Below are 16,413 nucleotides of genomic sequence, written 5' to 3'. Positions count from 1 at the left end.
TCACGGGGCACCTCCCTGGAGTTGATGGGGTCCTCCCACCTCTGGCCTCTGCTCCCTCGGAGGGGCCCTTCTCTGGCCCACCCTGGAAGGAGCCCGAGAGGCCATGAAGATGGTCAGGGGTTGAGGCTGGGTCACGGCCATGGGGCCTCAGCCAGCTGGCTCTTTGGCTGGATGCCATACCCCAAGGAGAACCAGGTCCATGTCTGGGGGCCCCCGGTCACAGGATTGCCTCAAAAGAGGCTAAATCTGAAGAAGGACACATAGCCAGTCAGTGTCTGGCACACACTAGGTATTTGGAAAGCTTTAGTGGGGAATCTGTTTTTTTCTGCCAAGGGCCATTTGGATATTTATAAGTCATTCACAGGCCATAGAAAACTATGAACTTAAAAATTAGCCTGCCATATTTGCTCACACTTAACTCGCTCCTAATGCTTTGTTAGGGCCAGACCAAATGATTTCATGGGCTCTATATGGCCCATGGGCTGGACAATCCCCACACCTGCTTCAGTAAAAAAAATGAATGAATGAATGAATGAATGAATGAATGTTTGATTGAATCAGTGAAAGAGCTCAGTTTAGGAAGAGGGACCCAGATTTCTAATCTGAGGAGAAGGGCACAAGACTATGGGGGTGGAATGGTGGGGGGCTGGTTGCAGAACAGGGAAGGTGAGAATCAGAGGGGCTTCTGAGTGCCCTACAGTCCTGCCCAGAAAGAAGCGCCATCTGATGAGGGAGGCACGCTCTCCCCTGGGAGAGGCCCCAGGCTGGTCGGGGGAGGGGAGAGGAAAGGGGCACTGTGGCTGCCCCGAGGAGCTCCCTGTCTGATGGGGACCCACCGTCCTGGGCGGCCTCCTGCCTGAGCCCTCAGCGAGCGCCCCCCTGTCCGGGGCTGGGAGCGGAGGGGTCACGTGTCTGAGTGCGCGGCGGGAAGGAGCTGAGCTCCGGAGAGGCAGGAGGAGAGCCATTGACATTCCAGTCAGGCAGCCAGTCACTGACTTATTATTATTTCTTTCTTTTTCTTTCTTTCTTTTTTTTCGAAGCTACTTAGAGCAATTTACAGAAATCATTTAGGGGCCGTTTAGGGAGAAGAGAAAAGATGAAGACTTTTAAAGGCAAGGCCCGGGGATGGTTTTATGCAGACGGGCTTTGCAGGGACGTGGAGGAGAACCTGGTTCCCGGGGCGGAGGTGGGGGTGGGGGGAGCGCTGGGGGCCTGCAGAGCTCTGGTCCAGCCCATCGGGTGGGGAGACCGAGAGACAACAGCCAGGGGCCCAGGAAGAGGGATGCGTGGGGAATGTATGTTGGACAGAGGGCTGAGACACAGGAGGAGGAACGCTGGTCATTCTGTGCCTCGGTTTCCCCCTTTGTCACGGGGACACCTGCATGGGTGCGCTGACGACACAAGGATCAGGCTGGATGGGTGTGGTGCTCCCTCTAGGACATTGGGGGCTGGGGACGGATGGGCCGTGGGACCCAGAGCCACACAGTCAGGAGGTGAGGGCTCAGGAGGAGTGGAAGACAGGGTGTCTGGGGTCGGAGTCCCCCTCTGCCTTTTCCCACCTGTGACCTGAGCCGGAGGCGGAGCACCAGTGGGCAAGCAATAGCATCTTCCATCTACGGGGCGTCCGTGGTTCATAGAAATTCTGGCAGCGGCTGCCGCAAAACACTGTCATTTTGCTACTGTGATGAATCGTAATGTAAACATCTGTGTTTTCCAATGGTCTTGGGCTCTACAGCAGCGGTCACCACTGCCATATACTACCCTTTTCCTCTTTGCACACAATCGCCTGATCCTCACAGCTTCCAACTGCCCGGTAACATTTAGTCTAGTCCAGCGGTCGGCAAACTCATTAGTCAGCAGAGCGGCAAACCGCGGCTCTCGAGCTGCGTGTGGCTGGCGAGCTGCGGTTTGCCGACCGCTGGTCTGTGGCACCATTAACCACGCCCTTGGTGTTGCACGGCCAGTGTTTGTCACCGTGCGTGGCGTGGCATAGGCGTTCAAAACCATGCGCTGAACGAAACTGTGGCTGCCTTCTATCGAGCATTTACTACAAGCCGGGTGCAGCACGCGTTGATTTGTCCATGCGTGACAGCAAACCCGACGAGGAAGGTGCACTTCTCCCATTTTACAGATGTGGAAACTGAGGCACGGGGCAGTAAAGTAGCTTTCTCAAGCCCGCAAGGCTAGGATATGGCAGGTGGGTGTGAGAGTGAATCAATGAATCAATGAATCAATGAACGGGTCCCTGTCATTCCTTTAGCCCTCGTATCTCTCTCCCCAGTGGCTCCCTGGGTGGAAAGGTGAGAGGAGGGGAGGGAGCAATCTTTTTATTCATTCACTGCGGCCCAGGGGTGGAGCACAGAGCAGTGAACGGCACAGAGATGGCCACTCCTCTCTCAGGGGCTTCCTTCCCAGTGGGATGGCAGTGTCCGTCTGTGGACAAGAAGACACATAACATACAACACGTCAGGCGAAGGAACATGAAGCAGGTGAGGGGGCAGGGCTCTGTCGGATCGGGCCACTCTGGCCAGATGCTTTTCAGTGGTGACCTGAAGGCCCTAGGGAGCTAAGTCATGCTTATTTGGGTCGGGGGGGAACGCCAGGCAGAGATGCAGCAAGGTCCACGTTCCCCAGGCTCGGTGCCTGGCCTGGGCGAGGCCAGCCAAGAGGACAGGGTGGCCGAGAGGAGCAGGCCGGAGGGAAGATGCAGTCAGAGAGGCACTGCCGGGAAGAGGGACAGACCACACGGCGGCCTTGTCAGCCACTTGACTTTCACTCTCCGAGAGGTGGAGGGTTCTGAGCCGGAGGCTGACTTCATCTGACCCCCGGTTTACAGGATTTGCGGGCGGCGCGGGAGGGAAGGCGGCATGAATGGGAGCCGCCGGGCCCGGCATGAATCACGCCGGGGCCGGGGAGGAGCCGAGCGGGCGCCACGCGGGGCAGGGCGTCTCCGAGCAGAGTGGACCTGCTCCCAGGCCTCGGAGCGCGGGCTCCGGCCCCGGACACCTCGCCCTGCGTGTCCAGGAGGGTGGCCGCGTGTCACACGTGGCCGCCTAGCAGCGGACATGGGGCCAGATAGAACTGCGATGTGCTAGAACGCAACTGTAATGTGCACACGGGATTTTGAAGATCTCGAAGGGGTCTTCAAACTACGGCCCGCGGGCCACATGCGGCCCGCAGAGGAGTCTGATCCGGCCCGCCAGGTTTTTTGGGCAGTGAGAGCAGCCGAGGTGTTACAGTAGGAATTAGTAGTTCATATAGTCCGGCCCTCCAGCTCTCTGAGGGACCGTGATCTGGCCCCCACTTTAAAAAGTTTGAGGACCCCTGCGTAGCCTCACCAGCCTGTACGATTTGGGCACTGCTTTGCTGTGGAGCCAGCTGCTGGCCCCAGAATGCCTCCTCCACCTGGGGCTGGAGAGGCCCTGGGCATGGGGGCCGTGCCTGTGGCTGCCTTCCTGGGAAGGGAAATATAGGGGAGGGGGAGGAGGAGGGAGGGAGGGACAGGGGCCGGCAGCTGGCCACCGCTGCTCTTAAAACAAGCAGCACGTTGCTAGGAGGCACTGAGGGCGAGAGAAATCAGGCCCTCAACAAAACAGAACAACCCAACCGGCAGGACACAGCGCTCCGGGAAGTCTCTGGCACTGTCTTACTGCGCTTCCAGGCAGCGAGGCCCGGCTCCCGGCAGAAAGGAAGGAAATAAGAAACCACCGCGTCCACCGAGCCCCCAGCGGGCATGTGGCTGCCATCCTGGGCACTTGCACACACACCGTGGTATCTCGTGCTTGCAGCAGCCCAGCCCGGGGGGAGATGATGGGGGTGGGGGTGGCGGGAGAGACACACACACACGCCCACTCAGCCGATGGAAGCTGAGGCGCAGGGAGACCCGGCAGGCAGGGCTCCGGGGTCACCCAGCGACACTGCCACAGGGCGGGGAGTCCAACCTACGTGTGTGCCCCTTGAAACCCCACCGCCATCCCCTGACGGGAGGGCTTCTGAGGCCCGCCAGGAGCTCAGACGCTGACACTGACCTCTGAGCAGGCGGGACCCCTCAGCCTCTGGCTGCCAGTGGGGGTGAGACATGAGGAGGAGGCGGGGCCTCTCATAGCAGTGAAAGAGCTTGTCTCTGGGTTCTGGCCCTCGGCCACTTTCCCCAGGACTCCTGACCCCACGATAAGGTGCCCCGAGGGGGTCAGCACTGGCTGGGTGCAGTAGACACGTCCCCTCCGCTCCCTGCGCCTTCGCTGCTACAATGACAAAGACAGCTCCAGCTCCAGAGACGGAGCCTCACGCTGCAGGCTCTGCGCCTCCCATTTGCCATGCAATCCTCCAGGGGCGGAAGCCAAGGAGCAGATAAGAGAAGTCAGGGCCCCGGTGGAATCTCTGTGGCTCCTAGTGCTCATTCCGCCTCCCTAGAGCCCTCACCCCAGACCAGCTGCTGCACCAGCGTCCGTCAGCATGGCCCCAGTCTGCAAATCGCCCCCAACCACGTCACTACGGAGCACCCTGCCTGGATCCTGCCACTCCCTCACTCCGTAACACTCAGCGGCTCCCCAGGGCTCCTTGAACGGCAGAGTCCAAGTTCTGAGACGTGTTAAGACATTATCCAGGCAACGAATTACCAGCCACACACCCTGCACCTAGCCCCCTGCTCCGCCTTCACAGGCAGTCCTGCTCTCTCCCCACCGGACTTCCAGCTGGCAGGCTGGAGGCCAGTTTTGCCTTGTGTTTCTGTCTTCCCCAGGGGCTCAGACACACAGGAGGTGCTGACTTACTCGTCTTCAGAGACGGAATTCTCTCACCTGGGGAAAGCCTCCCCCGGTGGCTGGTGCCTCCTCCACGAAGCCGCCCCAGATCTCTGGGACAATCACGAGACTTTTCTTGCTCCACACACTCTGTGTCCGTTTCAACATGCCTGTGCCTGCATTTTGTCACAATGTGCGCAGACGGGGCTCACTTCCCCAGCACACCGCCTTAGAAGCTCCTCGCGAGACAAGTGCCGGGCGCTAAGAACGAAGACAGCGTGTTCTGTGCGAAGCGCCCGGCATGTACGAATAATGCAAATAACAATAATCCTGAACAGGTGTTCTCTTTGGAGACTTAATAGGGCCAGATACCACTCTAACTAGTTGGCATGAAATAATGTCTCATTTGATCACCACAGCACCTTATCAGTGGGGTATGTGTATAACCGTTTGCAGATGAGGAAACTGAGGCACAGAATGGTTAAGCAACTTGAGCAAAAATCACACAGGAAGTGACGACGCCCAGCAGCTTGGTTTTGGAGCCGAGCTCAGGGAAAAGGCGAGGAGGAGAGCTGTGAGCATCAGGCCCACGCGGAAACAGAGCAGCCGACTGCTGGCCCCTAGGGGATGATTCCTGGTGCCCAGCAGAGGGCGTGGCACATAGTAGGCGCTCCGTTAATATCAATAGAAGTAACCATTCAGATAACGAGGTAGTTCAACAGCTGCTCCAACATAGGTGTGTGGTCAGAGGGAGGGGGATCCCCAGGGAGGAAGGCTGGAGTGGGGAGCCCAGTCCCCCTCTGCTTCCCTCCCCGCCCCCTCCCTCCGCTCCAGCTCCTGTCCCCGGCGTTTCAGACCTCTCCTGCACCACGGGGCTGGCGGCTGGCAGTTTTTCTCCCGCTGAAAACAGCCCCAGAAAATTGAGATCATTTCTCTGCTGTGTTGGCAGCTGAGAAAATGGCAATTTTTCCTATTTCCAACCCAAGGGTTCCTTCCTATTGGACAAAGGCCCCATACACCTTGCCTTTCCCACAGGGCAGGGGCGCGTGGGGGCTGTCTGGGGCAGGTCACCTCCGCGGTGAAGAGGCAGGGGCTGCGGTGCTCCTATGGTGGCAGCGGCTGGTGGGGGGAGGAGGGGGCGGCCATCGGAGCACCGGCAGACATAAGACAGGGAGAGGCAGAGAGGTCAAAGCAACAGGGAAGCTCGGTCGCTGCCAGGCGCTCGGGGATCCAGGGAAATTGGGCTTTGCATTCCCTGAACACCACAGCCTGCAGACATCCTGGCGTCACACGCCCCAAGTCAGAGCGGTGTAAGACCACTGCCCACCCCCTCACCCCACAGTGGGTTTCATGTAAAGGTAGATACTTCATTAATAAATCGGAACCGCGCAGCCGGTGTGGCTCAGTGGTGGAGTGTTGACCTAGGGACCAGGAGGTCATGGGTTGGTTTCCCAGTCAGGGCACATGCCTGGGTTGCGGGCTCGATCCCCAGCAGGAGGCGTGCAGGAGGCAGCGGATCGATGATTCTCTCTTATCAGTGATGTTTCTCTGTCTCTCTCTCTCTCCCGCTCCCTTCCTCTCCGAAATCAATAAAAATATGTTTTAAACCAAACCAACCAAAAACAGAGTCTGCCGAGCAAACGGAGGATGGCTAGGTATCCCGTGCGCCCCAGCTGAGGGGAGGGAGGACACGCATCGGGCCCCGGTCGCAGAGCGATGGTGGGAGCACCTGGCACTGCAGCCCCATTCAGACAGGAGACCCTGCCCACGGAAGACACCTGGGCAGCCGCACAGCCTTGCCAATCCTTGGGTGGCCCCTACTGCAGGTTGCTTCCTCTGCACCCCAATCCTGCCTGCCATGGGTGGCCACAGGGTGGTGGGAAAGGCAGCCACAGCTGGACTGTGAGGAGCGAGGAGGTAAAGAGAGCAGACGGAGGTCCCTCCCTGTGGCCAGTCCCCGTCCCTGTGGGCTCTGCAGCTCTGCAGCTGCGGGTCCGCTCAGGTCACACCGACTCCAAACCCTGCCATGCTCCCCACTGCATCAGCCCACAAGGCAATGTCTTACCGGGGCCTCCCTCCCACTCCCCATCTCCCCTGGTCATCCCCACCCGCACTGTGCTCCAGCCGCTCGGGCCTCCTTGCTGTACCTGGAAAGGTTAAGCCCACTCCTGCCCCAGGGCTGGTCCCTCTGTAACATTCGGGTATTTGCTTAGCTTGTTCCCTCCCCTCCTTCCAGTCGGCTTAGTGACACTTTTTAACTGAACGTTCATTTTAATACTGCATAATCCCTCCCAACTCTCTCTCTTTCTCTCATTCCTAATTTCTTATTTTCCTTAGTGCTTTCTGCCTTCTAGCATATAATATGATTGACGTATGGGCTACACTAGAGGCCCGATGCACAAAATTCGTGCAAGGGGCTCAGCCCTCGCAGCCAGGGCAGCTTGCCGCTGCCCCCACAGCCCAGGCTCCTTTCGGAAGGTTGTCCGGAAGGACGTCAGGAAGGTTGTTCGGCTGCCCGGTCTAATTAGCATGTTATGCTTTTGTTATTACAGATTTCTTACTGATGGTCTGCTCTCCCCGGCCCCACAAGAACACAAGCTCATGAGTGCAGGGACTGTGCGGTGCTCACGGATTAGGACCAGCGCCTGGCCCACAGGACGCGCTGAGTGTCAGGGAAGGTGTACCATACAATACGTGCACGTGTCCGCATTTACTAACTCATCTGACACAGCATCTGATTTATCCCACTTTATTCCAGACGCCCCACCTCCCAGGTCCACTCGAGCCTACAGCCAGCAGAGAGGTCAGGCAGCACAGCCACACACAGGGCCAATCACCAAGGAGTTGCGAGCGGTAGCTGGTCCGCCTGAGAACCAGGGTGGTTTCCAGGAGGAAACGTGGGTGCCCTCGGGCCTGAGGGCAGCGCGGGCCTCGGGGTGGAAGAGTGTTGCGGTCAGTGGGAACAGCATGCAGGTGGGAAAGAGTGTGACGCGCCAGGCACTGGGAGAAGCCCGAAAAGCAAGGGGGCGAGGGGCTCGAGATGAGACTGGATAGAGGATGGGGTCAGACGGGGGGCTTCACCTAGGTGTATGGGTCTGTGTGTCTGTCTGCCCACGTCTGTGCTGCTCCTTGTACGTGCGAGGCAGACAGGGATGGCAAGATGACTGCCACAGGCAGGGGCAGGGGCAGAAAACCTGACTTGCAGAGCTCGAGTGGCCAGAACTCTGCTGAGCCTCGGCTCTGCCTTCTGTAAAATGGGGTCACAGTCGCTGCCTTCACCTAGTGGCTGCTGTGAGAATCAGATGTGGTCGGCGTGGGTGTGGCTGTGAGTGTGCTCCCACCGACACCGTCTCCTGCCATGACAAGCCTGCAGCATTATCTGTACCATCAGAAATACACTGCTTCCGGCCAAAGCCAGGCTCTCCAACAGCCCTGGGGACTGGAGGAAGCAGGGGTCGGGGGAGCCTGCAAGGTGAGGTCCTAGAACTTCTGGACAAAGGTGGTCAGCTTTGGTGAGAGCTGGGGCTGTGCCTCCTTAGTCAGATTGGGGCCTCTCTGAAGATGACACTGTGTCTCTTCTCCTTTTGGGGAGAGAAACCATATTACACCCCTACCCCCACCACCACCACCACCACTACCTCTTCTCCCTCAAAAAAGCAGAGAATATCCCTCAGTGTAACTGTGGCTGAGTCTGGGGAGGAGCTTAGGGTTGAAGGTGTCCTGGCTGCCTGTTCTCTCTCAGGGCCCGGGGTCTGCCCTGTGGGGTCTGATGCTGTTCAGACACGGATTCCTGGATGGAGATGCCTCTGAGAACCGGGACCATTCTGAGTGCCATCCCATTTATCCAGGCGACCCTGGGCCTATGGCTCCCCCAGCACTGAGGGTCCCGAGGGATGGGCCGAGGAAGCAGAGATAAGCTGAGAGATTCCGCCAGAAAGCACACACCCTGCCCACGGCCTCTGTTTTGAACTGAACGGGAAAAACCATTCAAGAGAAGGGAGCGATCAGTTGCCCACCCTCACAGGTCAAAAAGGTGTGAGTGGCAATGCAGAGGGAAGGATTCGAGTTTGATAAAAAGCAGAACTTTTCAAAGATAGGTAATTATCTAGAAAATAATTCAGGCAAAAGGGATTGTCTTCAATTACATAGTCTACCCTTTTTTATTATTTTTGCACTGAATTAGTCATTCTTGCATTCATTCATTCATGCAACAAACATTGAATAACCCAGGTAATTGCTTCCATTTTCCACTTCATCCTGCTGGGCTGTCTGTCAGCCAGCAGGCCTGGGGCGAAGGTGTGTGTGTGTGTGTGTGTGTGTGTGTGTGTGTTGGGGGGTGATGCCAAAGGAAGAGGAGCTAAAAGGGGCAAATGAGACATGATTCCTGTGTCCCTAGAGGAGCGTGTCCCCTCTGTGACTGCACTGGCCTCACCTGTCTCAGTACCCCCGCCCCCGTCTATTTATTTGTCTTCCAGAAACAGGTGCAAGCTCGCCGAGCGGTGCTCCCTGATACACTGCCTCATCCCCGGGGACCGCTGGAGTATGGCACAGCCAGCCGGATGGATGATAAGGAGGCCCACTTTTCATTTACAAGCACAAAGAAGAAAACACAGAAAAAGAAATTTATTTTCTTTAAGAAAGCACGCACACCTGATTCATTGATCTCTTACCAACCGTCTGTACGGAGCACTGGCAGAGAAGAAGGAAGGAAGACCCTGGGAGGGAATGGGGAGGAAGAATCGTCTCCATGGCGTGGCATCTGCTGTGTGCATCGGTGCAGGGGGCACAGGCGCAGGGCAGACCAGCATAAAGGAGGCGAGGAGATTCACCGTAAAGCTGAAGACACCATCACCGAGCCAAAGAGTAGGTAGGGCGCTGGGTGGGGGTCATCCCCTCTCGCTTGGCAGAGGAGGAAAAGACTCAGAGAGGGAGGTGACTTTCCTGGGGCTGCACAGCAAAGTCGACAAAGTCAGGATTTGAACCCCGATTTCAGACTGCCTTGAATTTCAGAATCGAGGACTTTTTCTCATTTCCTCAACCGGACTTCAAGCCCATGTAAGGGAGCTGAGGATCTGTTCCTGAACCCTCTTCCACGTGCCCTCTTGGCAGGTGCTTGGCAAGGCTTATTAAAGCTACTGGTGACTGACTGTCTTCCTTGACTGGGCCCGAGACTAGACTGAGGCCAGAGCACATCTTGGCATGAAGTTTCAGAGAAAGGGGATAACAGAGGTGGTGGAATCTCTGTTGAGGGGCCCAGAGCGGACCCTCAGTCCATCAGGAACCCCCTTTGAGCTGTGGTACTGGTTCTAATTCCAGAACCAACTGGCTGGATGATGTTGGCCATTTCCCCCACTTCCCCCCCCCCCCCCCCGTCCTCTGGTGCCCATTTCCTCATCTACAGGAGGGTGGACCTCGTTCCCTTTCAGCCTTGTGGATGGACATCATTATACACAGATCAACAAAGCAAGATCCTCTCCCCGACACACACACCCACTCCGGGGGTGGGCAGACCCTGCTGGCTGGAGCTGGTGCCTCTCGGGGCCTCAGTTTCTGTAGCATCACGGGCACTAGTTACCAATCTCAGGCCTGGGGTCTCTCGGTTCCAGACAGGCCCCCAGCGAGGGCCGAGGAGATGCCCGCCCTGCTGTTCCAGAGCGGCCGTACCTCCTCCAGCCAAGCACCAAGTTTATAGCACATCCCCACCTACTGGTCTTAAACATTACAAAGCTGTGCTGTGGCGAAGGGCTCTGAGTGGCCAGAAAGATGATGTGTGTGTGTGTGTGTGTGTGTGTGTGTTGGGAGCAGCAGTGGGGGTGGGGGCAAGCATCATTCCTCACTCCAGCTGTGAGAGAGCTGTCCGCGGCCCAGTGCTGACCCAGTCCTCCCGCTGCGTGTCCCTCCTGCATCTCCAAGGAGCCCAGAGCTGAGGGAATCAGAGGGACAGGCAAAGCACAGACACCACGTGGAGGAGAAACGGGAGTTTGCCAGGCTGGTGAGCACCAAGGTGAGGACACATGCGTTTGCGATCATGTATTCAGAGCACCGTGGGACACCACATTCGTAGCCTATGGAGCTGTGTTATAACATGTCACCTTCGAGACGTGTATCCTGTATGGGCCACTCAAGGGTGGCGTGGCATGGCCCTGCCCCATCCCATCCCACTGTTCTCTTCCTGGTGTCTCTGCCTGCCTCCCCCCTCTCCCCTCTTCTGCCCCGCACCCCAGAGCGCCCTTTTCAATGGACACTGGGAGGGCCCCCCACTATGTAGCGTTGCCTTCCCACCCCATTCATTTCTTCTCAGACCTACTATGTGCCAAACCCTGGAGAGTGAGGCAAAAACCAAGAGGACATGACTCCTGCCCTAACTGCCAGTTTGTGGGGATGGTGCAGAAATATGCCCACACACCCTTCACACACAGGCACTGCAGCCCGGGAGAGGCGCTGCTGCAAAGGCAGCATGAAGGGCCAAGGCAGCACGGAAAGAGGTCCGTTACCGCTGTGGGAGGGATGGGGCCTGCTGGCGAGACGCTAAGGAGTAATCCCGGCAGGCTCCCTGGAGGAGACGGTGTTTGAGTTGGGCTTTGAAGGCTAGGTAAGGACTCCTGGAGGCGGGGTATTCCCGATGGAGGGTCCGCTGGTGCGAAAGCAGAGAGACGGGAAGGTAAGGAGCGTGCTCCCGTATAAGATGCATGGAGGACAGAGGGAGGGCAGTACCGCAGACGTGAAGAGGCAGCTGGATACAAAACCATAAAGGGCCTTGGATGCTGGAGGGTCGGGGGTCAGGGAGTGTATCTGTCTTCTGCAGGCTGTGGGGAGCCAGGGAAGGTTACTGAACAGGGGGCAGACACCAGCAACCCTCAGTCAGGTTTCACGCCCACCCCCAGCCCCCCTGAACTCCTATGCAAACTGCATACGGAGCAGACAGTGTCCTCAGAGGCCGGACGCAGGGAGTGGCTTTCTCAGAGGTCACCTGGAGGAAGCCTGGGGCCTGGGAGCAGGTGAGGGGCTGTCACCCCACAGGCTGAGCGGGCCCCTGGAAGGGAGTGGGGTTCGGTGTCTGCCCAGCAGTCCTGGCAGAAAGCGAGAAGGCGAGGGATGGGCCAGAGGCCACGTTGCTGGTGGAAGGCAGGGAACATGAGGGAGGCAGCCCAAGGTCACCCGGTCCCCCGGCGCCAGTTAGACAGAAACCCAGGCAATTTGGCTCCCAGTCCGGCTGTGTGGTCAGAATCCTTCCGCCTGACAGGCACACACACAAAAAAAAACTGCAACTGCTCCCACACCCGGCATCTTGAAGGGCCCGGAACTCCCAACCGAGAGTTAGCCTGAGAGAGAATAAATCCTGTCCCCCTTTCCTGGAGAGAGGGGCGGCTTGGGTGGGTGGGTGGGTGCTAGGCAGCCCCGAAAGAGGAAGGCCTGGGGAAATGGGTTTGGGGAGCAGGGATTTCAGAGATTCTGGCCTTATCCATCTGGGGAGGGTCCCCAAACTTTCAGAATCTTCTGGTACTCTTCCCCAAGGAAGGGGAGACCGAGGCATGGGATGGGGACTCAGGGAAGGGGTTTGGAAAGGGTGCCCGTTAGATAATCAGTAGATGGAAATGCCTGCTCAGTGGGGGACCCCCACCCCAGCTTCTCAAATAGCTCTTCACTCATCAGCAGCCAACCCTGGGCCACGCAGGTACCAGGCTTTGGCTGCAGGAAAGGACAGAGGAGGACCAGCCCGCGGCTCTGCCGTCACCGGTCCAGGCCTAAGAGGGCACCGGGAAGACACTGGCATCTAAGGAGGCAACGAGGCAGATTGCCCCACTCCCCGAGAGGCAGAGGCAGTGCCTGGACAGCAAGGTGGGATTCTGGCAGGTGAGGACGGAGAAAGGCGAGTCAGTAACAGGGCGAGGACTCAGGAAGTGGGGTGGGGGAACTTAGGAAGAGCATTTGGGTTAGCTGGGGGAGGGAAGAGGGGGGAAGGGGGGCGGCCACCGTCAGTTTTCAGAAGGGAACTCTGGCAGCCGGATGCAGAAGTGGGGCAGAACCACGCCTAGACGCAGGCCCGAGCTCAGTTCCCTCCAGCCAGGTGCCCAAATTCCCTGCCTGCCAGGCTCCAGGGCACAGACACTCCTTCCAGCTCAGTCCTTCCCCACCCTCAGCCTCGCAAATTTGAGGTTCCCAGCTGCACACACACACACACACACACACACACACAGGAACCCACCCCGCTCGCCCATGCTGTCCTGCCCCATGCTCCTCAGACAGGACTGAGAGGTTGGCTGGGTCTGGTAAAAGGAACACAAACCAGCTCCCAGGATGGAAGAAGCAATACACCGGCAAAGGATGGAGCCCCCCAACCCCCCAAGCTTCAGGCCCCTGGACACCCAGAGCCATGCCTTCCTCACCCTCTCCGCCCTGAGAGCAGCGCCTTGTCCCTGTAAGAGCCCTTGGTTAGAGAACTTGGGTGCCCTCACCCTGCACCTAGGCAGGCTCTTGGGGACAGGGCAGGTGTGGGCTGCAGCGGAGTAGGGTCCCCCAAGGCACAGAGCCCACTGCCCTCCCCCCCAATCCAAGCCTCTCTCCAGCCTGTCCAGGTTCACCCCTCAGCGAGGGGCAACGACCCCCCCCCCCCCCACACACACACACACACTCACACACACTCACACTCACACTCACACTCCCTGCTGGCGAGGGAAACGGGTCCCAGGCCTGCTGGTGTCTTGTTGGGAGGAAGGAAGAAGCGGGCTTCTCTTCTCCATTCTCTTTCCCTGGCTAGCTCTCTCCCTCTCCGTTCAGCCTGAGCCCCCGGCCTCCCGGAGCGCCCCCAGCTTGCGGAAGGGTCGTCGGATCTGAGTTCCCATTTCCGGGGGGGGGGGGCTGTTCAGAGACCCCTGCCCTCCCACCGCCCAGACGCGCCGGCCCGGCCCCGCCCGCCCCCGCACCTTCCGCCGCGGAGCCCGGGGCCCGGGGCGAGCCTGGGGAGCAGACGCAACAGATTGCAGGACGCGGGAGCGCGGATCCCGCTCGCTCCACCGCCGCCCGCCGCCCGCCGCCCCGGCCCGCGCCGGCCGCCCGGACCCCCTTCCTCCCTCCCTCCCTCCGGGCTCCGCTAAGCCGGCCATTGAGATGCAGCTCACAAGACGGCGGGTGGGCGAGCCGGCGCGGCTCCCGAGCCCGGCCGCCAGCCCCCTTCCTCTCCCGGGGACGCCGCAGGGAGCGAGGCGGCGGGCGGCGCGGCCCCGCTCCAGCCGGCGGGCCGGGGCCGGGGAGACGCGGTCCCCGCGGACCCCAACGCCCCCCACCCACCCCGCCGGCTGCGGGAGGGGAGGCGGCGGCTCAGACACACTGAGTGGATCCCTCGGATCCCTATAGACCCCCGTGGGCGGACACGCCCCCGGACACTCGGGCTTGGACCCTTCTTATTAATGGAGAACGGATTGGAGGGAGTGATGCCCCAGCCCCCGGTCTTCCCCGGCCGGGCTCGGTCCCCGGGCGGGGCCGGACTCCTCCGCTCCCGCCAAAGCGCTGGGGGGGGGGGGGGGGCTGGAGGGAACTCGAGCTGGTAGTCCGGGGATGGGATGGGGGTTCGCCTTTCTCCGGTCTCCCCCGCGCCCCTCGGGAGGCCACCACCGCATCGGCCCCCGCGAGTCCGCGCCGCGACACTTACCGAGGGCGAGCAGCGCCGACAGGCAGAGCAGGGCGGCGCCGCCGCGGCGCGCCATCCGCGGGGCCATGGCCGCGGCGGGAGGGGGGCGGCCCGGGGGGCGGCGGCCGACGACGACGCCTCGGCCCCCGGTCTGGTCTCGGTCCCCTCCGGCTCGGGCTGCCGCGGCGCCCCGCTGTGTCCGCGGAGGCTCTGGGGCCGGCGGGTGCGATTCAGGGGCAGTTGGAGGGAAGGGGGCGTCCCGGGCGCCGCCGGCTACACCCTCGAGCCGGTGGGGGCGGGCGCAGCTCCGGCGGGAGGAGCCTCGGCCTCCGGGCGGGTGCCCCCTGCAGGCTCCGTGCGGCCCGGGGGGAGCCGCACGTGCGGGCCGGGCCCCGCGGCCGCCTGCCTCCAGCCGAGCAGCGCTGGATCCCCCAGCCGCGCGGTCCAGCTCGAACCCGGACCCGCGGGAGGGTGCAGGTTTCCAACACCAGCCCCAGGTTTTTTTGTTTTTTTTCTCGGTTTGGGTAGGATGCTCACACGGACAGCGCGTCTTCCTTCCTCCAAGCGCCCCGCAGCAGCTCCAGCATGCACATCCTAGGGGAGGTGCACACGGACGGTTTCTTTTCGCAAAGAAAGAGGAAATCTGGGCAACTTTAATCCAGCCGGAGAAGGAAAAGTTTCCATGGAGCGCCGACACCGGCGATGCCTACGCGACGCCGCCGGGACTCAATGCCCGAGGCGGGCGGCGGCGGCGTGTCCCCCGCGGAGCTCGAGGCGGGGCTCCGGCGCGCTCTCCTCCCCGGTCTCGCCCGGGGCCCGGGCTGCACCCCGGCCGGCTCAGCGCCGCCTGTCCGAGCCGCGGCTCCGCCGGCGCTGGAGCGAGGGTGGCGCGGCCGGAGCAGGCTGCCCCATGGAGAGGATGGAGGATGGGGCTCGGAGAAGCCAGGCAGAGGGAGAGCCTGGGGCGCCGACTCCAGCCTCCGGGCCGTGAACGCGGCGGGATGGAGAGGGGCTCGGCCAGCCGCCGCCGCAGCTCCCGGCTGCCCCCCTCTCTCTCCTCCCGGGTCTCGCTGTCTCAGCAAACGGGCGCGCTGCTCCGCCTGGCTCCTCGCCTTCCCGGGGGAGACCTGCACAAACCTTGAACTTTCCCGGGGTTCGGAATGCACGGCTCCTTCTCCTTCTCCCCGCCGGCCCCGCCCTGCCCCCCGGACGCCCGGTCGCCCGCGGCCTCGGTGCCGCCGGGCATGGGCGCGCTCCCCCGGAGTCAGTCGGGGCGAGCGGAGCGCAGCGCCGGCCCGGGCTGCGGGCGGCGAGACGCGGGCGCCGCGCCAGGGGCTGGGGCTGGAGCACCCGGCGCCCGCGCAGCCCTCGGCCGGGGAGGCGGCAGCTGGTGTGGACGGGGCCGAGCGGAGGGGAGGCGCTGCCGGCAGGGGGGCCGGCTCCCCATGGACGTGCGCGCGGGAGGAGAAGGATCGAGGAGCCAGAAGGAAGTGGCGGTGGAGGCGGGGGGAGCTACGGGAGTACGAGCAGCCGCCGCCGCCGCCTCGGCGCTCCGCCGGCTGCTGCCTCCGCCGGAATGACTCGGGAGAGAGACACACACTCCGCGCGCCCGCGCGCCCTCCCCCCGCGCCCGGGACCGGAGCCCACCCCGGCGGCCGCGGGCGCCGAGCCGGGCGCGCTCACCCCCCCTCCTCCCGGCTCCCCGCGGTCACGTGGCCCCGGAGCGCGCGGCCCGCGACTCGCGCGGCGCGGAGACACCCCTCTTCTTACACCCCCACCCCCACCCCCGTCCACGTGTCCATTCCGCATTCCGGCCTGGGGGCGCGCGCGGCTCCGTAATCAGACTCCGGCCAGGGCCCACCTCGCGGCTCCGCTCGCCCCTGTTTTACGTTTTATTTATTTTTTCTCTCCCCGGTGCAGTGGGGCGGCTGCGGCGGCCGCATTTCCCTCGGGGAGAAGCCTCCGAGGCACAGGCGTCCTCTCTGGAAGGATGCACGCTCCCAGCCGGGCGCCGGGGTGTCTTGCAGCCGCCTGCCTGAGGCG

General features: G+C 61.3%; 1 protein-coding gene across 1 annotated transcript in view; it reads right to left on the bottom strand.

The window, feature by feature from the left end:
• The window catches only part of TMEM132E (transmembrane protein 132E), a gene marked incomplete at its 5' end in the record, with an annotated part of 48,330 nt that extends 32,391 nt beyond the window's left edge, over nucleotides 1–15,939 (bottom strand). The window contains one exon of the mRNA XM_084863154.1: nucleotides 14,392–15,939. Within this exon, the coding sequence (XP_084719280.1) occupies nucleotides 14,392–14,458 (67 nt within the window). The remainder of the gene's footprint in view (nucleotides 1–14,391) is intronic.
• Between the last annotated feature and the right edge of the window lie 474 nt (nucleotides 15,940–16,413).

The sequence above is a fragment of the Pipistrellus hanaki genome, assembly GCF_964339955.1.
Source record: "Pipistrellus hanaki genome assembly, chromosome: 16".
In the NCBI taxonomy this organism is placed as follows: domain Eukaryota; kingdom Metazoa; phylum Chordata; class Mammalia; order Chiroptera; family Vespertilionidae; genus Pipistrellus; species Pipistrellus hanaki.
This window is presented reverse-complemented; position numbering and strand designations above follow the sequence as displayed.